Source organism: Leiobunum rupestre, chromosome 1, assembly GCF_980474605.1.
Source record: "Leiobunum rupestre chromosome 1, qqLeiRupe1.1.hap1, whole genome shotgun sequence".
Taxonomy (NCBI): Eukaryota; Metazoa; Arthropoda; class Arachnida; order Opiliones; family Sclerosomatidae; genus Leiobunum; species Leiobunum rupestre.
Window position 1 is genome coordinate 8,810,214 of NC_143384.1, and position 23,078 is coordinate 8,833,291.

General features: G+C 36.7%; 1 protein-coding gene across 1 annotated transcript in view; it reads right to left on the reverse strand.

Annotated features, from left to right (window-relative positions):
• Window positions 1-1,956: 1,956 nt before the first annotated feature.
• Window positions 1,957-23,078, reverse strand: part of LOC149960541 (uncharacterized) — an 80,591-nt gene continuing 59,469 nt past the window's right edge. The window contains exons 21-41 of the mRNA XM_090174792.1: window positions 21,902-22,002; window positions 21,145-21,216; window positions 19,532-19,638; window positions 19,159-19,231; window positions 18,882-18,986; window positions 18,661-18,828; window positions 17,902-18,036; window positions 17,157-17,244; window positions 15,667-15,755; window positions 15,533-15,595; window positions 13,990-14,082; window positions 13,466-13,525; window positions 12,883-12,983; window positions 10,881-10,944; window positions 6,090-6,253; window positions 5,158-5,236; window positions 5,001-5,049; window positions 4,422-4,498; window positions 3,198-3,300; window positions 2,518-2,592; window positions 1,957-2,097 (exon numbers count right to left, since the gene is read on the reverse strand). Coding sequence (XP_090030918.1) covers window positions 2,045-2,097; window positions 2,518-2,592; window positions 3,198-3,300; window positions 4,422-4,498; window positions 5,001-5,049; window positions 5,158-5,236; window positions 6,090-6,253; window positions 10,881-10,944; window positions 12,883-12,983; window positions 13,466-13,525; window positions 13,990-14,082; window positions 15,533-15,595; window positions 15,667-15,755; window positions 17,157-17,244; window positions 17,902-18,036; window positions 18,661-18,828; window positions 18,882-18,986; window positions 19,159-19,231; window positions 19,532-19,638; window positions 21,145-21,216; window positions 21,902-22,002 — 1,919 coding nt within the window. The 3' untranslated portion in view covers window positions 1,957-2,044. The remainder of the gene's footprint in view (window positions 2,098-2,517; window positions 2,593-3,197; window positions 3,301-4,421; window positions 4,499-5,000; window positions 5,050-5,157; window positions 5,237-6,089; window positions 6,254-10,880; window positions 10,945-12,882; window positions 12,984-13,465; window positions 13,526-13,989; window positions 14,083-15,532; window positions 15,596-15,666; window positions 15,756-17,156; window positions 17,245-17,901; window positions 18,037-18,660; window positions 18,829-18,881; window positions 18,987-19,158; window positions 19,232-19,531; window positions 19,639-21,144; window positions 21,217-21,901; window positions 22,003-23,078) is intronic.

Below are 23,078 nucleotides of genomic sequence, written 5' to 3' on the forward strand. Positions count from 1 at the left end.
CGAGGGAACCAAACATCAAATGCTTGCGAACAAACCCTACCCGACAACCAAAAAACCATCCTCGTTCGAAAAAGACGACAACCGAGCAATGTCGAACGCGGGCGGGAAAAACACGAAGTCGGAATGACCGCCAAAAAACACAACAATACCCCCTAAAAACGAACCACCCTAGCTAAAAACTAATTTAATCTTTAACGCCGACGGAAACTCTGTGGCTAAATTAAAAATGAGGCGGTTTTGTTCAGTGCGGCGGCCTTTCGTGGGAAGATTAGTAGTTTTCATGACGCGGATGGAAACGTCATTGATGTGGTGAACGTGATTAAAATGTTGGGTGACGTGGTTCTTTGCTGGCGTCTTTCTAATGTCGTTGAGATGCTCCCTGAACCGGTCGGCGAGCTACCTTTCAGTCTCACCGATGTAGAGCATCGAGCCATAGACTAAGAAAGGTTTCACAAGGACATTTCGCGTGTGACCCCCCTTAGCTTTTTCCTCTATAACCGGCGGCGCGAGACCCCCCGACTTCGTTAATGGTGCGAACGGCGGCGCGCCTAGCGGATTTTAAAGAAAGTGGTGATCACGTGCATATTATTTTCATTTGAATTTCAACATAATTTCGTCTGTATTGCTCTTCTTCATAGTTTAATTTTGAAAATGGTTATATTTTCTAGAGTTATTTAATAATTTTATAAAATTTATTCCTGAACAATAAACTGAAAAGGTAAATTAAATTTTTCTCACATTTTGGAATTTTATTGTATGACCTTTTTTATTTTTAGTTCTTTTTTAAACGTTGAAAATGCCGAAAAACAAGGGGTGCGTTCTGGTTCGTTATTTAATTTAAATGATGACATAGAATCTGAAACAATAGATATATAAAGTAATTAGTACTGGAAAGCTAATTTAATAACTTAATACATACCATGATTGATTAGACTTTCCGAATCATGCATATTAGTATCCAAGTCATCCATATTTGTATTCAAATTCATTTTTAATTAAATATATACGTTTTCAAACCCATATAGTACCTCACGTGTATCACATCTGATTTCTAAAACACGTGCTAATAAGAATAATATTTGAGTCCTTCGATGCTGTCACGTGTTTTGGTAAACTTTCACTAGTCTTTGGTTCGCAGCATTTTGATATACGTGGCGCCCTCCCGTGCTGAGACTTTACATGGTTTTAAATTCGTGCGCGAAAGGTCCTTGTGAAACCTTTCTTAGTCTATGATCGAGCAGACTTTACAACTTAGAGCGTAAACGAGATTAACGTCGTGCGGGTGGAAGATCCTTCGATCTGGAAATCCCGCTTCGGACCACGCACCAGTAGATCACCAGACACAAAAGCGCCGAAGTACCGCATATTTTCCCCAATAAAGCTTAGTTTTCTCCCCCACTTCTTGGGCTCTTTACTTGTTCGCGTTTTTACTCCTCAGTCTCTAGACCATTGGGGGTTCTCGTGTTTTTACAGATATTTAGAGCGTGGTTAGTTCCTCGACACAAAACCTCGTATTGAAGGTGTTAATTAAATTCTTTAAACAAATTACTTATCCAAATAAGAAAACCTGGCCTCAAAATCATTCATTCTTTGCAATGCAGTTCATTGGTGTTTCATATTAAACTTCACGAAAATAAAAAGTGTGCAAGAAAAATTACATGTGTGGGCAAACTCTTATCGACAAATCAGATAGATTTGGTCGGACCCCGCCTTCAGCGACCCTCTTAAAGATATTATAAACTTCGATTAATCAACGAGTTTATCATTTCATTAACTAGTTTATACAGAAGATTAGGGTCATTGACGTTAGTTACGTTAAAAACAAATTTGTTTTAAATAAAAATATGATAAATGTTTATTTTTCATTTAAGTTATATTCAACAGTAAAGTGTGTTTCTATACATTAGTATTCAAATGTTCGTCCATGGAGATCTTCCAGGATAGTCAAGCAATGTGTAAATTAAATTTAACATTTATTAATAAATATATTAATCAATACATTCGCTAAGGGTAATAGTTTATTCTTTGGACTAAGTAGCGTAAGTCACTCAATTCTTTCTAACGTTCCGTTGCTGGCATTCAATATTACCTTGTCTCCTGCAAAATAAAATAACTCCTATTAAACTGGGTTTTAGCGCTTGTAACTTGACTCAAAAACTGATAGTAAACAAAAAACATAATTATCTTTGTCACCCGTAAATTTAACGGTTAGAATCTATAGTTGAAAATTAAAGTTTCAATATTATGACGAAGGCGATTTCATTTTCGTTATTTTTCGCAAATTTTTAATTCAGAGATTGTTGAGAATTAATTTTACTTCTAAACAAATATGTTTAAAATTGTTCATGAACTGATAGTACATGCACCATATCGTAGTATGCAATACCCATATATTAAAATTTAGCTAAAATTGATTGTTCCAACTTGGTCTAACGCGACATCTATGACTCGTAATCTAATATTTTTATGAATGTTTTATAGTGAGTAAAGCTAGGAACTAGTGGTTTATATTATTACCTGTCTGGAACAAAAGGGTTGCTCCTTCAACACCCACGATACACGGTAGACCGTATTCTCTAGCTACAACAGCACCTGAAAGAAATTTGGGAAAAATATCAGAAAAAGATCAGGTCTTTTATCATTTCTAATCTAAAAATTTTAACATCATCTGAGGCTGAGCTCCCTGTTATCTCCAAAAAGGCTTTTTTAATACTAAGCCTTAAATTTAAGTTACTTAATTAAGATTTTGGAAATTTGATAAATGCAAGATACCAATTTTGTGGTCTTGTCGTTCAGAGGAAGACTTAATTTGCATACTTTTAAAGCCCTAGGATTTCTTCTGCCTGTTTTCCTTTAAGTTTACTTCCCGCCGCCGCGCAAATATCCTGGTGGTAGGCCAACATGCTCTGCGGTTGGCCTACCACCAGGATATTTACGCGGCGGGAAGAAAACGTAAAACAAAACAGGCAGAAGAAATCCTAGGGCATTAAATGTATGCAAATTAAGTTAATGTTTTGACTTTCTTATGGTAGTTTTATTGAGTGATTGTTTTTTCTAATTTGTTTTTGAAAATTCTAAAAGAATCAAATCTGTGTTCCTTTAGGATATATCAGCTAAGCTCTAGCCTGCTATTATGCTACTACTGGCTTCATTTGGCGAGTATTTGACGTTGTTAAGGCGATTTCGATTGCACTTACCATGTGATATTAGTCCTCCTATTTCAGTGGCCACTCCAGCTAACATGGGGAAATAAGGACTCCAACCAATATCCGTAGAATACGCAATCAGGATTTCTCCAGGCTAAGAAAAAATAATCAGTTCCATTCAAATATAAGTAAAACCTTTTTAGCGACTATCAAAGTTTCATGAGAAATACAATAACAACGTTTACGAGTAAACAATACAATTACGTTTTCCAACAGACGTTTGAGTCTTTGACGCTAGTTACTGAGAGTGCATGGTTACAAAAAGCACCCGAAATGTTCGGAATTGGTATACAGCTCTGAAAATTGGTATCCACGTGCCTTGAGCTATACTCTCGACTACCTTATTTTTATTTTTCAAAAAAACCTACCGGAAAAAATTTTATAAACAAAAAACCCGCTAGTTGCCGAGGGCGCGCGCATCTTCGTTTAATTGTGATTTTAAAATGATATAGTCTAATTTGCACCGCAACTCCGCAGCTTTAGAAATAAAAATGATAATCGTGTGTAACTCGGGTGGTAAAGGTGGTAAAGTTATGGATTTTTTAATTTGGCTTAGTTGTGGTTGCCGTGGAAATTCGATAAAAAAGATTAAATCTGAAGTAAGCGGGAAAATTGAAAAAAAAAAATCTCGATGTGGTTCCATATCAGGTTTTAAGTAGTACCGTGACACGTATCACCATAAAAAAAATTCTGAACTTTACCACCTTTACCACCCGAGCTACACGCGATTTACCATTTTTTTATTCCTAAAGTCGCGGAGATGCGGTGTAACGTAGAATTTTTTTTTTTTTTTACAAACACATGTAAACGAAGATGCGCGCGTCCTCGGCAACAACCGGGTATTTTGTTTATAAACTTTTATCCAGTAGTTTTTATTGAAAAATAAAAATTAAGTAGTCGAGAGTATAGTCCAAGGCGCGTGTATATCAATTTTCAGAGCTGTATACCAATTCCGAACAATTTATTACCATGCGCTCTCACTATACTAGGTTAACTGTACGAGGGAGTTTGGTTTATCGTAACTAATCAACACAGTGCCATACTGAGGTAGCTCGTACCCAATCTAGTGGCACAAAGGTTTACTAAACCTTCTCTAAGGTTGCACCTAAAAATAAATTATTTCTTGAAACTTTGCATTACAGTCCATATATGGTTCCTTTTAACCCACCTTAAATTAGGTAAAGAACAAGGTTAGCAATAATTGTTGATACTTACCTTAATTTCCGAAGCTTCTTCTAGAGTTGTGGCCACGCGGGCCAGCCCTTCGGCTACTCCGTTGCTCACTGGGACACCTACAATGTTGATCCATTACATCTTTCAACTCAAATTTCACTTTTCCTCTACTTCTATGTGGTTGAATTCATGTATGTCTACACCCACGATATTTACTTGTCGTTTAATGCAAAGTAGTATTTGTGCCCTCAAATATAATTTTTTCTTAACTATTAATGTTAGAAATTTTAAATTATTATGATTAAATAATTATATCAGGAAACGTTTTTTAGTAAATTTCAATTTCAATTTCTAAACCTTATAAATATAACACTATTTTCTTTAACATTTTCTGGCATTAGAATAGTGTAGGAATTACTGTTGAAATGGAAAGAAAATTATAAAAATTGCGAAGATGTCAAACAAACAACGTTATTGAGAAAACTAATCTTAATTTCCCCAAAAACGGTAATACGTTTTTTACTTTTTCACGTTTCATTTTTAGAATTGGGTGTGTGCTTGGTTTCTGGTGATGAACCGACTATATCGCGAGGGCAATTAGTAAAGGGAATAAATAATTACCTTTCGCAAATATGGCCCCTTGCTTTCTCTCTTTTTGATCAAAATTTATCTAAATTTAAAACAATGGAAAACCATCAATACAGCAGATATTACTAGCATAATTGGTAACTAGCGGACCAATACAATAAAGAAATGATTTTCGGATATGGGTACTTACAGCTTTAGGAATTCCTGTCATAATTTCTGGAAAAATGACTTTGTCCATTTTTGGAAGATGGTTGCGCCTTCTGATGGCTCTGGAAACAAATACGAAATAAATAAAAATAAATAAAAATAAATAAAAATAAATAAAATATACAGGGTGTTTCAAAAGGATATGCAAAAATTTTAAGGAGTTGTAATGGGTGTGTTGAGAAGTATGCGTGTTTTTTTCCATTTTGCTACGATGAGTTAAAAGAGCGCCAGAGAGCTTCAAAGTGTGGCCTACTAGGCCCTGGAAGTAGGCTGCAACAAGCGCAAAACCAAGCCCTATCGTCGTACGTTAATTTTCTTCTCGCATGGACAATGCCGTAAACATGGGGCTCTATGCTAGACTTTTACTTAATGGGACCTTATGAAAGGCTTACGGTAACATTTATAGATTTATAGAAAAATCAATTTTATGATTGTGCCTATTTGCGGTTTAAAGTAAGTGTCGGTTCGACGTCCAGTAGCTCTTTTTCAACAGATGTCGCTATCGACGTAATCAATTCAATTAAGTTCAAAGGCGGATACTTATAGGTACCCCTCGCTTTGATCGGATCGTTTGTAAATTGGTAAATGGCATAAATTACAGTAATTTTAAGCAATATATTTTACATTGCATATTTAGTTTAGGTTAAAGCCCACTAAATAAAGTATAAGTTGTCTAAATATAATACTCTACAAAGGCTATCTGGCGACTTTATCATTGGGCTATTTTGAACTTAACGTCCTTTGCCATTAATAGATGGCACCACGCTCTCTAGTAAAGTCGCTTTTTTGAAGAATCGGATAGAATAATGGCCACTTCTTAAAACAGGGGCCTTTTCATAATACAGGTGGCAATTATAGAGAAGACAGTTGCTTTAAGGGTTCAAAATTTTGATGAACTAGTCTTTAAAGACTTACTTCTGTATGAGTAGCGGTGACCTAGTTTTCATGAGATAATTCAGCTCGATTGTAGACAGGTAATAAAGGAGCTGCGCATCCGGAAGTCTGCCTTCTTTGACCATCAGGTTCCCCAGATCCCGATACGCGTGTCGCACGGCGTCGAACATCTTAATCATGGCAGACTGAAATTAAATTAGAAATGGGAATTAAACTTATAGAAATGACAATAAAACCAAGTAATTAGATGGTGCTCAACTATTTTATCAATTTTGAGGGACGCGATTGCACACCAGTTTTGAGTTTGAAATGTAATTTACTGATTTATATTTGAAACTATTTGATTTAACGTAGGTTGAATATTAAATTTAAAAATTTCATACGAAACTCTTCTTCTTAGTTTTGTTCAAACTCGGGGGTTTGGTAGACCTTCATGTTACTTGAAAAACACTAAAGGGAAATGTCTCCATAGGCAACCGTTTTGCCATGGCAACCAAACATGTTTTTGACAACACAAAATGGAAATTTTCCCATTGAATATAATATGGGAATCTGACCAATTTTAAGGGTACCCTCTGTAACAATTTTAATCAATTTCGAACTTTTTTATTATTTTTTTATTTATGTTTTCAATTTTTAGCACTTTCAAATTTTTTAACATTTATACAGGGGGTACCCTTAAAATCTATCAGATTCCCATGTTATTTTCTTTAGGAAAAATTCCATTTTGTGTTGTCAAAAAAAAATTTGGTTGCCATGGCAAAACGGTTACCTATGGAGACATTTCCCTTTAGGATTTTTCAAGTTACATGAAGATCGACCAAACACCCGAGTTTAAACAAAATCGGTGTGTTACACCTCTCGTCGTCTCCTTTAGAGGCCTGCGCCGATCTGATAAGGGTCGGCGGCGGCGTTTGACTCAAAATATACCGGCAGCGGCGGCTTACGCCGGCGTTTGTATAAATTTTAGAGCTATTTCTTGTAGCGACACTTTAAAAAACACACGACCAGAAGGGCAAGGGCAAATACCAACTCGTACTAGTCCTTCCATGGACTAATTAATGTACTTCGCACAGGGACGCCCCGTTTCCGAATATTTGTTTCGGGCGGAGTTAGGAACTAACTAACTAATGATAACAGGGGAAGAAGGAAAAGGGGTGATTGGAGGGAAAATACAAATGTGGCTCAGCAGCTGGAAAACACGTGGGGCTGGCTCAATTTGTAAAACGTTTGTTTTAATGTTTTAATGTGCGAAGTACATTAATTATTCCATGGTCCTTCCGAGGTAGGCCACTGGCCTGACGTCAAACGACATCCAAAATTATTCGCAGTTATGCCGGGTCGAAATTCGGTTGAAGGCTCGATATTGGCTTTTTATTTTTTTGGTCGTGCTCCACGATAACGCTCTGCAGTGGCGTAGACAAGGAGAGTTCAATGTCAACCCCCTGGGCCTACCTTGACTATACAAAATTGACACCCCTTCTCGACACCCCTCTTAATATTAACATTCTTGGACCCCCTTTGGCGAAATTCTGGCTACGCCACTGACGCTCTGAGCCTTCCAATCAGAAATAAATCAGAGTTACGAATAATATCATTTTTGCTGCCGAAGGTTATCATCGCACGGTGAACATACATATTGCTATTTTGATATGTTATTTTCCATTTAAATATAATTTAAGGTATTATGATGTGATTTTATAAACGTATTATAGATCTAAAATGCAGTGTATCAAATGCTTCATTTTTTGAATTTAAAGTAAAAAATTCTTATCAGTCTCGGATTGGCCATAGAGGTAACCTGCCCGATGGCGTAGATCCCATGGACCGTTCATGAAGTGGGCCTCCGTAAACATGGTAGCGTTATAGTTGTTCAAGCTGGGATCCTTAGTCTCCTAGCAACCAAAAAATATTAGACCCAGTCCTACATTGATTATTATAATGCAATTTTAGAAAACATATCGATAAACCCAGCAACATTTAAATTTAAAGAGATAGCAATGCTGGAATCTATTGACGCTAAGTGAAAATGCAATTACTCTGCGTCGACCGAAATCGAAAAACCAAAATTTGACGTTTGACGTCTTGTTCAAATGTAGTTATTTTCGCGTAAATGAAAACTAAGCTTAATATACCAAAAAAAAGTGTATAAAGAAAAAAAGAAACGGCGGCGCGCCGTTCTTTGTATCGGTGGCGGCGGCGGCGGCTTGCGCCGATTTTATAACAGTCGGCGGCGGCGCGATCGGCGCGTTCAAAATTATCGGCGGCGGCGGCGTTTAGCGGCGGCGCAAGCCTCTAGTCTCCTTGTAAGTGAAATACGTTTAATCCTTGGCGCGCATTATTCTAATTGGAACTATTCTTCTAATCCTAATGGTTCTCGAGATAAATTTTGGATGACCTTGAACTTATGTTTCAAGGACATCCTAATTTGCAAATTTTGAACTCCCCCACTCGGTTTAGTGTGTCACGATATTTTTGATCCCTCAAGTCTGGTAGTTTTCGACTTAAAAGCCCTTAAATGTCGTATCTTGATTAGAATACCACACACGACCTTATGGTTTTTGGTCTAACATTTCTCGGCTTTTCATTGGTAAAATCTGATGGAATCAGCTGTTTAGACTTAAAATAAGACCTGGAAGACATTTTTAATTGGAACCATTCTTCTAGTCTTAATGGTTATCGAGATACATTTTGTATAACCTTGAAGACCTGGTTCAAGGTCATTAATATTTTCATTGAAATTTGTCCCCCAGCACGCTCTATGTAACCTGAAAATTTCAAATTCTTACGTAAAGCTTATTTTCAGTAATTGGCTCTGTATCGTTTTTGAGTTAACACCCTGTATGACGTAAGATACCAATTTTAGAGCGCTCTGAGCTCTTACCAGTGGAACGCGCTTGAAGTAAAAACCGATTTTACGCAAATTAGCGTTACTGAACGTACCCCATGAATAAAGAGCAGCGCCACTCCTCGGCACTGCGTAGCGGAAATTAAATCACTTGTACGATAAAAGAGGCCCTCCTATTAGTCGAAGATCAGCCACTGACGACTTGGTCTAGTTGAACTGATGATGCCGCAGCTATACCGAGTCGTCATTGGCTATTCTGAGCCAATTGGAGTGCGGCATTTTGAGCGTTATAACAATCGACAAATTTAGTCCTGCCTCTACAACAGCTACATCGTCGGAAGGCAATCTATGTACATTCTATACAATCAATATTCAAGGGTGTATACTATAAAATAATTAATGAATAAGGGTAATGCAGCCGGTAAACCAAGTATTAATCTGAGCTATTTCACAAAGCAAAACAGTTGGGTCATTTCGTGTGATTTCGACCGTAGTGACATGTCTAAGAAACTCATGTTTTAGCGTAAAATATAATTAATTTATAAATTATAATATTATTTTTATTATTATATTAATTGCATGTGAAGAATAGGAAGAGTCACACTTGTAATATAATATTATATACTTATGGTAGAACGAAATACATTCTTGGTATAATGAGGCTCTGGAAATGTTTTTAGATAAAAGGGGGCGCTTCGTAACATTAGACGACCTTCGCGTTTGTATAAAGGCTGGTTCACACGGGCAGTGTTTTCCTGGTTTTCTCTATTTTCTTGTTTTACCACCTTTTCCCGTTGTTCTGGCCAAAGATAATCTAGACTACGTACCGTTCTGGCGCACGGGAAAACGACTGTACACGGATTTTACCGCCGCGAGCGCTGCCAGTAAACGAGAAAACGGAGAAAAAAATGTTGAAATATTTCTAATTTATTTTCGCGGGTTTTTTTAAGTACTTTGAGCTTGACCAATCAGCGAGCGTTACGCTGTTACGTGATATAAAGAGCGATTTTGAAGGTCTTTAAAAGTAGGCTTACGAATTTTTGCGTCTATAGAGTGTTGTCGTCTGATACGATTTTGAAACTTTGTAACGTCACAGCTGTAGTGTTAATAGTGGCCGCCATGACAGTAACCGTTTTTTATCAATAGGCAAATTACAATGGTGACGTCGCAGGGTTTCAGACGACAACACTCTATTACGTGATGGCATAACGCTCGCTGGTTGGTCGAGCCCAACGCGCCTCAAAAAAAGTTCCTCCGTAAAACCGGCAAATGTGATCCGTGTTAAGGCTGGTTCACACGGGCAGTGTTTTCCTGATTTTCTCTATTTTCTCGTTTTACCACCTTTTCCCGTTGATTTGGCGCACGGGAAAACGACTGTACACACGGACAAAATTAAACGGACTTTTCCGCCGTCAGCGCTGCCGGTAAACGAGAAAACGGAGAAAAAAATGTTGAAATAGCTCTACTTTTTTTCCCGGTTTTCTGAAGCACTTTGAGCTCGACTAATCAGCGAGCGTTTCGCTGTCACGGGATTTTGAAATTCTTTAAAAGTAGGCTTAAGAATTTTTGCGTCTACCACGTGACGGCATAACGCTCGCTGACTGGTCGAGCCCAACGCCCCTCAAAAAAAGGTTATCCGATTTCTCATTACCCGGCAGCGCTCGCTGTGATAAAATCCGGCAAATTTTGTCCGTGTGTACAGTCGTGTTCCCGTGCGCCAGAACAACGGGAAAAGGTGGTAAAACGAGAAAATAGAGAAAATCAGGAAAACACTGCCCGTGTGAACCAGCCTTAACAGTCGTTTTTCCCGTGTGCCAGAAACACGGGAAAAGGTGGTAAAATGAGAAAATAGAGAAAACCAGGAAATCACTGCCCTTGTGAACCAGCCTTAAGCCCTTTTATCTAAAAACATTTCAAGAACCCAATGAATACGTCTTAAAACGATGAGTAATACGTAATTTAACCTTGGAGGTCTCTCGCATTCCAACAGCTTTGCGGCACAGTGGAATCACAATTCGAAGAATTAATCTGAAAAAGCATATCATATTGTAAATAAAAGTATTACGATTCGGTTGGCCAAAAATGGAAAGCCTAGCACTAATTTAAAAAAGTAATAGTTATTTTTAAAGAGTAACCTGGCCTTCTTGATTTAATGTGGCTCTTACGTCACGGTCTCTAATTTTAACAAGCCTACAGTCGCCAGACGAATATAGGTTTTTCAAGCGCCGACGAAGAGGCATAGAACGCGTATCAAGGCTGGTTCACACGGGCAGTGTTTTCCTGATTTTCTCAATTTTCTCGTTTTACCACCTTTTTCCGTTGTTCTGGCGCTCGGGAACACGACTGTACACACGGACAAAATTAAACGGATTTTTTTTTGGGTCGTTATGAGCCATTGTAACGGGTGGGACAATACAGTCCGCTCGTCCATTTAATTAAACAGGTGCGAGATAAGTATTACGGCCACGCCAACGGGGGGATACTTGGGGATAGGGTTGGGACACCCGTGGCGGAAGTATGACAACCACCCGTTGTGGGATTAGTGGTTGTCCTCAGACGGCCATGCACAAACTCTGCCTCCCGGACGCCTGGGATTACAGGAGTGAGCCACTACTCCCTGCAATTAAACGGATTTTATCACAGCGAGCGCTGCCGGGGAATGATAAAACGGATAACCTTTTTTTGAGGGGCGTTGGGCTCGACCAGTCAGCGAGCGTTATGCCGTCACGTGGTAGACGCAAAAATTCTTAAGCCTATTTTTAAAGAATTTCAAAATCCCGTGACAGCGAAACGCTCGCTGATTAGTCGAGCTCAAAGTGCTTCAGAAAACCGGGAAAAAAAGTAGAGATATTTCAACATTTTTTTCTCCGTTTTCTCGTTTACCGGCAGCGCTGACGGCGGAAAAATCCGTTAAATTTTGTGCGTGTGTACAGTCGTTTTCCCGTGCGCCAGAACAACGGGAAAAGGTGGTAAAACGAGAAAATAGAGAAAATCAGGAAAACACTGCCCGTGTGAACCAGCCTTTAGACCCAATGGTTTTGTTGGACGACCAGCAAATGCGTGGTCCTTCTAGAAAAGGCTCTCAATAAAAAATTGACACGTGGAACATAGATAATTAACACTTTTAAGTGATTCATCATTATGAACCTATGATTAGGCCTCAGATATAAACAATTTTAATGTCTTGTAATTATCAGTTTCTCAAACGCTCTTCTAATAAGTCCCTTACAAAAAAATGCACGGAATAAAAGCGCGTTCTTTAAAATATTCTCACGCAAAAGTACCATCCTGGCCAGTTTCGATAAAATGAAAGCGCGTGTCAAAACTATTGAAGTTAGCTCTACTTGTGGTATTTGAAAATAGCTTTACACAGGAATCCATACCTCTACTTGGAATACTTATCCTGCCGTATCGCGTATATAGTAAGATCACTCTGACGGCTTTGGACGCGCCTACGAGATAAAAAAAATCCCCTCCCACGTTGTTAAAGCAACTGTCGGCTCTATCTTTGCCACCTGTATTATGAAAAGGGCCCTGTTATTAGAGATGGCCAAGAATCTATCCGATTCTTCGAAAAACGCGAAACAATAACGTCGTCAGTAGAGTATTATAATAAGAAACTTATACTCTACATAGTAGACTTTAACCATAATTATATATATCCCAAATAACATTTATACTTCAAAATTACTATCATTTAAGTTATCGTCAAATTTAGAGACGAGCCAATCAACGCCTTAACTATCTTGTTTTGTTACAACGATAGCGACATCTGTTGAAAAAAGAGCTACTTGACGTCTAGCCGACATGCACTTGCTTTAAGTTAACATAGTGAAGTCAAAAAAGCGTTAGCCACATCGAGACAAAAATCTGCCGCTTTAAGCATTCCAAGTAGAGGTACGGATTCCTGATTTACATTATTGAAACTGGAGAATTTGTATGTTATTTCCCAGATCAATGGCTTACTTGCTCTTCCATGAAAGTGGCACTGTTAAGTTTGATAAAGTCTCTGCAATGGAAATGACCTTCTTCTTCGACAGCTTCTTTCCGGGTCTGCCAACCATTTCCTGCAAGTAATGCGTTATTAAAACCACTAAATTGCATAATACATTTGTCTATTTAAAAAGATGATTCACAAATTAATTAGAGGTTTGACTATAACGATTTTATGTATAATAGATGGCGTCAATTTAAAGCTTTGGTGGGAAAGGACTGATTTATTACTAACCTTACTTTAAATCCTGTTTTAAGCGATGTTTTATGTAAAAACTAAAAACAAAAATTAAACAATATAGCGATATTAAAATTAATAATTAATTATTAATAATAATAATAATAATAATAATAATAATAATAATAATAATAATAATAATTAATTTAAAAGTTTTATGTTTCAGACTGTTGGTGACATATGGTAAAATTTCGGGTATTTAAAAGTCGGCGTCTAAAGGTGCTATCCCGGGGCCGAATATGTCTAATTTTCAACATCGCTAGTCAAGTTCGACGGGAAAAAATTAACCGAAAATTTGAAAAACTTCAACGAAATTACCTGTAACGTTTTAATAAGTTGTTCTGGATCAGTTCCCCAAGGAACGGAATTGACATCGAACTGCAAAATATACATTAAATTTATTAATTTATTAATTTCTATATAATATTTGTTTAACACGGGTGATCATTTGTAACTTTCTTAAGAACTTATTAATTTAGTATCGAATTTATATCCATTACGAATCAAATTTCATTCCAATATAATTTACAAAATTGGGCACATCCAAATTCAACTTTGATCGAAATTTGAAATGTTTTATATTTGATACAGTTATTATGTATCAAATTCAACTTTATTCCAATTTGATCAGAATTTGATTCAAACTGGATATGTGAGCATTTCAAGTAATTTTCCTTAAAGTAGGGACTGTAAATTAAATAAGTTAACGCTTAAGTACCCTCCATTATCATAAAATAACATTACCAAATACCTAATTCTCACAAAAAGCGATTAGTTCGATACTTTTGTTTAGCTTTTAATACCAAATTGAAATGCCAATTCATTGAATTCATGAAACCAACCTCCTTATAGCATCGATGTCCGTGATTCTTTAAGAACTTCCTAAATTCCAATCCAGCGTCACAATTACTCGTTAACAGCAAATTAAGAGCATCCTATATCAAGAAACAATAAGAAAATACAGAGTATATAATATTGCAGTTATTCACTTTTTCTCTCCCTTAAAATCCCTCGGGACATCCGAGCTTATCATGAGTCAAAGTAGATATTTAAATTTACTTTATTTGCATAATATACAGGGTGTTTCCAAAGTTGTGGTAGAACCGAGGGTCTACGGGTTCTAAAGGTCATTTGGAAACGAAAATGTTCTATAACATTTTGTTCTACGGGCCGCCGTTTCGGAATTACGAAACAATTGACGTACGAATGTTCCTTAACCATAAGTGTATAATACATAAGTGTGACACTTCCCATTCTTCACATGCAAAAGTTTTACTGAGAGCTATTCACAAGACAGACTACGTTGCGCGCTTAATCGCCGTTTTGCGTGCGCTTGCTAACTCGTCACACGTAGCCTTGGACAGCACCTCGCTAGGGGGATATTTTCTTCTTGTGATGACGTCACTCCGTTACTAGCTCTCAGTAAAATATTCCCCAAAGTGACAAACGTATGGAACAATATTATAGACTTATGATATCACGTTAAACAAATTTATAAGTTAATCAAAAACGTTTCATTCTCAGCGAACATCACGAGGCAGTGGGAGAAATAAGGCACTATCACAGGACAATCGCCAGTTTAAAAATTAGCTTCGCCAGTTTAAAAATTAAATGCTTAGGGTGTTAGTGGCCCTGGTGATCACTTAATTAATTCAAAAAAAATTCCCTTCAAGATTTTAGTTCATTAAAAAATACTATATTAATCACTAAAATTGTTTGGTCTTTGCTTGTACATGTATGCTGTGTGCTTGGCCTTGTGTCCATTGTGTGTATGGGTGGCTGACTGGGTGTCGTAAGTCGGTCTTCTCTACACTCCACACACAGAATAGAAGAAGCAAATTTAGCAGTTAGCAAAAAGAAATATTAACAGTCTGTCTAACCTACTAAGCCTATGCCCTAGCACATATTGTCAAGAACAGATAATTGGACCATAAATTATAAAAGCGTGATTTTGAAGGTTAAAAATGGTAAGTGGCCAGTGGCCAGTTTTTTAATTAAACTACCTAGGCTCTACTGGCCACAGGTCCAATTTAAAAAATTCTTTATTTTTCAGTCTGTCACGAGGGCATAAATTCCTTTTTAATAAAAAATAATTAACGGCCGTCCTTTTACAATGGAATTTTATTGAAGCTTGCTCGCGCGTTTTGGTTACCATGACAGCAGAGGATTTTTTAATTTTTATTTCAGGCTTTTCGTTTAGCAGAAGATATTTGACTTTTAATGAGGGCAATAGTCCAGCAAATCCCCATTTCAAAAGAAAATAATTTTAGAATTTTTTTGGTTTTAAATCTAAAAAGTTAGTACAATAGTAAAACAAAAACTTGGACATCATGACTGCGAAGTGATTTTATTTTATTAGGCTTAATAACCCGATACAGTACTGACCTTTGTATTCATTCCTTTAAAGGACGATGCAATGGTCGAATCTCCAATAGTGACTGTCAGATGCTTTAAATAAATTTTAATAAATGATTTAAATTTTCGTAATAATCCTTTGTCTATCGATCAAAGAAATCAACCTCAAGAGCAGATGGGACGTCGGCGCTTTCAATTTCTCCGCAGGTTCCAAGAAAGTAGGCGAAGTCTTTGTACACATTATCACCCCATCCTAAAAAGAAAACCATTACATTTAAAAACCATTCACACGAGCCAACATGTTCACAAGACAAAAGGAAATGAGATGAAAACATTTCTCTTGTCCACTTTTATGCATGTAAATTTACATATTTTCTATACTCCAAATCAATGATACCTGAGACAACTAAAACAATCGGCATTTAACATGAATCAACATCCGAGTAACTTCATTATCTGATCAATAGATGGCCGCAGTCCTCTTCCGTTTTTTAAAGGCGAAATTTTCAAATAAGGGCTCCCACTAATTAATAATTATCTCCCAACTTACGGACTTTGCACTCAAGCTAGCGCCAAAAAATCGTCATGTTAAATTACGTAGACGAATTAGAAATTTTCTGTCCAATCGTTAGTCCTTAGTTGCAAAATCTTTTAAACAGGGTTGCCATGATCTTTTTAATGTAGAAGCGGAAGCTCTGACGAATGACGACGGTTGAGGTACTTACTTTAAATTCAATTTTTAATTGGGAAAATATTCTTATGAAAATACAATTTTTTTACAAGCCCTTTCAAGCTCTTACTTCATATAGTGGCACAAAATAAATTTAACCTAACTCTAATCTAATAATATATCACATAGATTACTTTATTAAACGGACTATGTTTCCGGCGGAGGCCGAAAAATCCCCGCCTTTGGTAGTGGTAATGACTATTTTTGGTCACCGGTTAACTCTCGAAATCTATTTTTCCTAAAACTTGTAACCGAAAATGCTACGTGTTTGGTGAACTTGTATGGAAAACTGTGCCATACAACGATGTTGGGCTAAAATGTTTTATAGTGAACGTCATGGAAAAGTTTCAAAACCCAAAAATTACTGCGCGTTAATATACAAAATTTCTTCTAACATGGTCCTACATGTAAAGTGTCGGTTATGGCTCTAGTTTCACGTTATAGAATAGCATACCACAACGGTGGCTTATGAAAGCTGGGCAAGACTTGAGGGTAATCAAGGCCGTTTATTATTTAACTTATTTGCTTTAACAAATGTGTAATCACTGCGTAATAAATGATGACATTTTAAGAAATTCTATATTGGATGTTCTAATAGATATAATAGTTCTTTTTATAACGTAACGTGACATTCTTGTTTTAATGTAGCTCTTAGTAGGAGCCGGAATGTGCAGGGGGAATGCCCCCCCCCCAATTTGTTTGGGAGGGGAGGCACCTAATGTAATCCCCCCCACCAACTTTATGTTCGGTTGAAAATTAAACTTAATGAAATAAATGTATGAACGGCATAATAGAGAAAATAGTAAACTGCTGTCCTTAATTTCCTTAAGAAATATTGGTTTTGTATCAAAATAAACTTAAATATCTTCAACTTTTCGATTTATTAAAAACCATCTTTAAAATTTATAATTTCATTTAGCTTACCTTTATTTCCTGTCACCAGGTTTGATAAAAGAACTAAATTGTACAACGACGATATCATAGAACAGGTGCCATGATGTGGGACAAGGTACTAAAATTTAAAAGTATACAATTAGTTACTGATATATTAAAACTTCAAAACAAATATTTTGACAGTTCGATAAAAACACGCACACTATTGCCGAATGAATAATACTATGATCCCGTAGGCCCCATTTTCCAATGATTAGTAATGTGATCTTGTGGGCTCCATTACCCAATTAGTAATACCATGATCTCGTGAGCCCCATTACCCAATTATTGGTACAATGATCTCGTGGGCCCCATTACTAAATCATTAGTACTATGATGTCATGGGACCCAATACACAATGATTAGTACTAAGATTTCGTGGGACCCATTACCCAATGATAAGTACTCAGATCTCGTGGACCCTTTACTCAATCATTATTACTATGAACTGATGAGCCCCATTAAACTATCAAAACTATTAAAAGTATGTACACTTTTGAACTCCAAGTTTCCATTTTATGATGTCATGGAATCCTCTCTATTGTGTGTTTAAATAAGAGTTAAAACCAAATGGTTTATGCTTTTATAATCGACACTATTCTCATCCAGAACGAATTGAATTCTGAAATATTTCTGACAGGGTCCCCTATTGAAAGTAACACGCCTTCTAACTAATTTCAGTTGTATATTATCCTGAATAATAATATAATCTTAAACGACACAAAATTACACTTGCTTTAATAAGGCTTAAAAATTGTTGCCAGATTTCGTCGTGAGCTTCTTCAGACGTTTTACACTTAGAAATATCAATAGTTTGGTTCCAAAGTTCTTCACGAAGTTCCCTTAAATGTTTGCTACACGTTAGCATATCCTGAAAAAAAAAATATTCGTAAATTACTAAAATAATAAATTCCTTATTCGATAATTATTTATATAATCAAAGTATCATTTAATGAATGTGTAATTAAATAACTTATGTAGTTTTAAAAATTATATCAGTACTCTTTGGCACGTGAGCATGATATAATTTTAAACGTAAAATTCGATCCGTTTCCACATCGCAATAGAGTGCTTTCATGGTACGGTTGGACAGATTTTCTTCAGTGGGTCGGTATTTTATGGTTACCCTTTACACTTTCCTGGAGTTCTAATTTTGGTAAAAAAAGATTCCCCAATTTCTACGGTGCCATTTTCAGGGACGTACTGGCCTACAAGGTGAAATTGCGGTCATAGTAGGTTTATATAGGGCCATCAAGCTGTAAACATATGTGTAGCGGCTACGTACACATACGGTAGCTAATCGAAAGTAATCAGATTTTACGTCGTTTGACGAAACTGATCAAAATTGAAATTTTAATACCATTTCGACGTGTAACGTAGAATGCTACATAGAGTGTTCAAAGATTAACTAAAAATGTGCTCTCGGTGTGGTGTTCAGATCTGAACAACTTCTTTTATAGTGTAGGTAAAGAAAATTAAAATGTAATATACTGACGTATATAATGAACAGTGTCTGCTTCAGGACTGAGTTTGGAGGGTAATACTGGTTTCTTTTCGCCGCCTTGCGGAACATTTCTTCGCCTTCCAATAGTCGCCCGAACAACGACACCATTTGGCAATCGGTGATCATCGAACTTTCCCCGTGATAAAACCGCAACACAATCTGAAATTCAAACTTTAATTTCTAAGATTTTGGCTTTTACGTCAAATTCTTACGTCATATATGTTGAATAATTGATGATTTTGAATAACAGCGGCTCCTCTGACAAAGTGCGGGCTTCCCATCATAGATCCGCCTTTGATTCTCTTTGAGAAATGCCACTGGGGAAAACATGATTTAGAAAAAATGTAACTTAATTAATGCATGCGAGGCATCGGACATGTGGCTAAAGCAATTTTGGTGTTTTTCAAAATGCTCAACAGTGGTTAAAATTTCCTAGTCTCTCAAGTGTACTTTCCACTGGATCGATGGGAGTAAATAAATGTGTCTTACGGCATTGGGCAGTTCTAGCGCTTTCCAGATTGACGATGAACCGAGAGGGCTTAGAGCACCTGGCATTACCTCACTGAAAATAAAATCGCGTGTTTATTTTAAGTGTATATAAATTTTACTTAGCGTCTCCCCGGTGTAAATCGAATTAACATCTCACGGTTCGGTTAAAAATAACGAGTATAATTAAATGAACTGTAAGCCCAGTAACTTTAATCGAAATGTTTTCCTAACTTCGGAAAAATTGCAACTAAGCTGACAGGACTTTTATGGTAAGAATTTAGATCTCTAAATGTAAAATCTCTCATGCAAAAATTTAGTCCCGTTTCAGTTTTTCCGAAGTAAAACCGTTTATGCAACTGTAAAAATGTCTCACCCAATGTTACAAGTGGACGTCATTTCCTCTTCCGATCGCAAAGTGCTGTCATTTTCGTGCTCGAGTTCATAAATCGTTTCTTTATCGAAAGTCGTAATAGGCCGTGCCTGCCAACACAAAAATACCATCTTTAATTTAATTATGACTTCACATACATAATGTTTCTTCTCATTCATCTCGGAGTGGTTAGCACTTTTGCCTCGCCGTAAGAGGAGCCGGATTCGATATCAGTGTGTGGCACCCGGTGGTGCGTTGGGTATTAGCCTAGCTTATTATTATTAAGTTAATCGAACTGATTGCCAGTGCATTGCGTCATCATTGTACTGTATAAAAATGAACTGCTAGCTGCTTATTGGCGAACTATTTCTTGTTGAGAACTGTTCGATGTTGAACAATTAATTTCGAACTAATGACACGCCAACAATTGCTGGTAAGATATTGATAAACAGTGGTGGCGGGATTTGTAAGACATACGTACATCGTAACCCTTTAATTTTTCACAAGGGGGTACTATTATGTATATGACACTTTTTAAGTACCAGTCGCAGTTAATTGAAATTTTTTGATCATCAACTCAAAGTGGGAATAGCTTGTGAAAATGATTTAGTTAGATACTCCTTTAAACTTGCTACTTGCCAAACTCTACTCGGTTTTCGTGGAAATTATTTAAATATGCAATACAATTTGGAAGTCATTCAGTGGTGTCGCTGGATTGATTTCGGCGATGCTTGAGTCGCCTTTAACGTTTATGAAGTCCATTCTAATACTTCCTAAAAGCTCCTATTAAAATATTTAAAAAGCGCCTCTTCTAGTCACTCATTTATCTCTTTAAATATAATCGTTGTATTAGGTACTTATTAGTCTATTCGTAAGAGTTGGGTGGTTGGGTCATACCCAACCTAGCACTTCGACCAGAGGTCCATTGTGCAGCCTTTTAAACATGGAAAAGCCCAGTCTCTGAAACGAAGCGCAAGATTTGCTCGTTTCCAGCCTGTGCATACCAAGATGCTCAAACCTTTGAGCCGCGTAAAAATCACAAACACAAAGGACATGAGAGGAAGTTTCCTGCTCTGCAAGGCATTCCCTGCACATAGGACTCTCACTGATACCAATCAGATGCAGATGCCAATTAAGCAGGCAGTGACCTAAAAGTAGGCTCGTAACCACCCTGATACTACTCTTAGAGAGATATAGCGACTCAGTTGCTCTTTTCTTAGAAGGCCCCGGGATAAACTCCTTGGCCTGCTTCAGACCATCCGTCTCAAGCCAAAGCCAGACCTGTCTCTCAGCCAGGTCCGACCTGATTTATCAACCAAACAATGAAAAAAAATATATTTGAAACTACGAAAGTCCTTTCCAAATACTAACTGGCACTATCATCAAGCTAACACGCAACAGCTACGACTGCTTAATTTAAAGGGTGGCAAAGGCCTATTGAATTTCACTTGTTTCCCGCGCAAAGTCTTTCTAAATAAGCGTGGAAAAATAGAAAAATATGATTGGCTGTTATCACGCGGCACTAAAGAAAATAAACTATTATATTTTCAATTCAACTTTTCAAAAGCCAGTGTGGCACTTTTATGTCGACAATAAATTGAAAATAAAGAATTTACCTGAAGAAGGTAAATTTCTCCATTTGAAATGCCCCATTCAATATCGAGTGGACAACCGAAAGCTTCTTCAATCTAAACACAATAAAAAAGTTTAAGTTCCGTGGTATAATCAGCAGACTATTGACTTAAGTAACATAAATACAAGTATGGCAAGCTCTATTCTCAAACCGAATTTTTTTCTAAGGCTTAAATTTAAATTTCCCAAAAAAATATTACTTTTTTCAAATAATGTGATTTTTATCAAAATAATTAAATAAAACTGACCAAAAAAATTAAAATGTTTTGAAAGCTTAATTTTATGTTATTTTTATCTTTGTCGTATTACTTAAGGATAAATTAATTGCTTTTTACTTTAATTTTAATTTTGGGGCAGTTTAATTAATTTGGGAGATAAATATAATATTAAGCGCGTTTTTACTAGTAGTCTGTTTCAATACCGACAATTTATTTTAAGGACAGAAAGGGTTTACTAGACTTTTAAAGTTCTATGTGGGTCACCCACAAAGGCTTATGGTATAATTGAATTTATTAAAAAAGGAAAATTAACACTTTTTTGTCAGGGAGCGGTAAGCAACTTTCCAAATTATCCGATTACACAACCGCTTTATGATAAGAAATATTAATTATTCTTAGTTTTTGTTATACTTATCGGTATTATGTTACTTATGGTTTACACTTTTCAACGGGTTAGGATATTTCTGTCTAAATGTTTGGGTAATTCCTGTGTAAATGTTAACATGATATTAAAGAAATTTACCGCAATTCCAATTTCAGCAAGTTTTTTTGCTTTATCTTCCGGCAAACATGTTTCCTTTGCTTTAGTTGACGACACTGTCTCTTCTACAACTCCTCCTGACTCTGTTTATAATTATATAATTAAGTATGAAAACATAAGGTGTTATTAGATTATTTTCTAAAGGAAAATGGCAATTCTTGAACTCCTTGGAATTTATTCACATACACCACTATTATTTATTCCTATACACCACTAATTTATTATTGAACGCCACGATTTTATTCTTGAAAACCACGAATTGTTTCTTAAACACCACGAATTTATTCATATAAAACTATAGGCGTAGACAAGGGGGGGTTTCCGGGTCCAAACCCCACTTGGGCTTACCTTCGACTGTACTAAATTCCCACCCCCCTCTCGACCCCCGTCTTAAAATTCACATACTTGGACCCCCCCCCCCCTTGACGAATTTCTCAAAACGCCCCTGTATAAAACACGAATTTATCCTTAAAACTACGAATTTATTCTTAAACACCACGAATGTATTCACAGGGTCAGGGCTTTATGCTCCATCCCTCTGTATGTCACTATTGTGTAGCGGAAATTAAATCACATCTATGGGAAAAGAAGCTATCCAATTGGTCCGAAAATAGCCAATGGCGACTCTTTCCAGCTGTGACCTCGGTGAGCGCGCCGTTAATGTCGAAGCTAGACAACTATTCTCTGGTCAAGTAGTGAACGTTATAGAAATCTTAGAACGGAGTCCTGCCTCTACGACACACATCACGGTAAGGCAATCTAAATACGTTCTATATTCAAGGGTGTATAAGAATACATTCTTGCTTATATTTGTGAAAATACGTTTTTGCCATTATTAATTGTTTTTAGGGTGAAAAATCTATAAGAGCCTTTTTTATCCCGCTATTGCAAAATCTCGTCACGGCCTCACGGGTGACTATACCAAGGGTCAAAGTTCTTACAAGGGTGTTCTCCCTAGCTTACACTCTTAAAAATATTGGGTTGTTTTTGACCCAAATTGGGTTGTTTTTTTCCCATTGTTGGGTCAGTATTTAACCAACAAAATATTGGGTTGTTTTCATTTTCACCCAAAAAGGGTTATTTTCATAACGCTATTTTGGGTTAAATTTATAAGTTACCCAAATATGGGTTGAACATTAGCCCAAAATATGGTTAATAT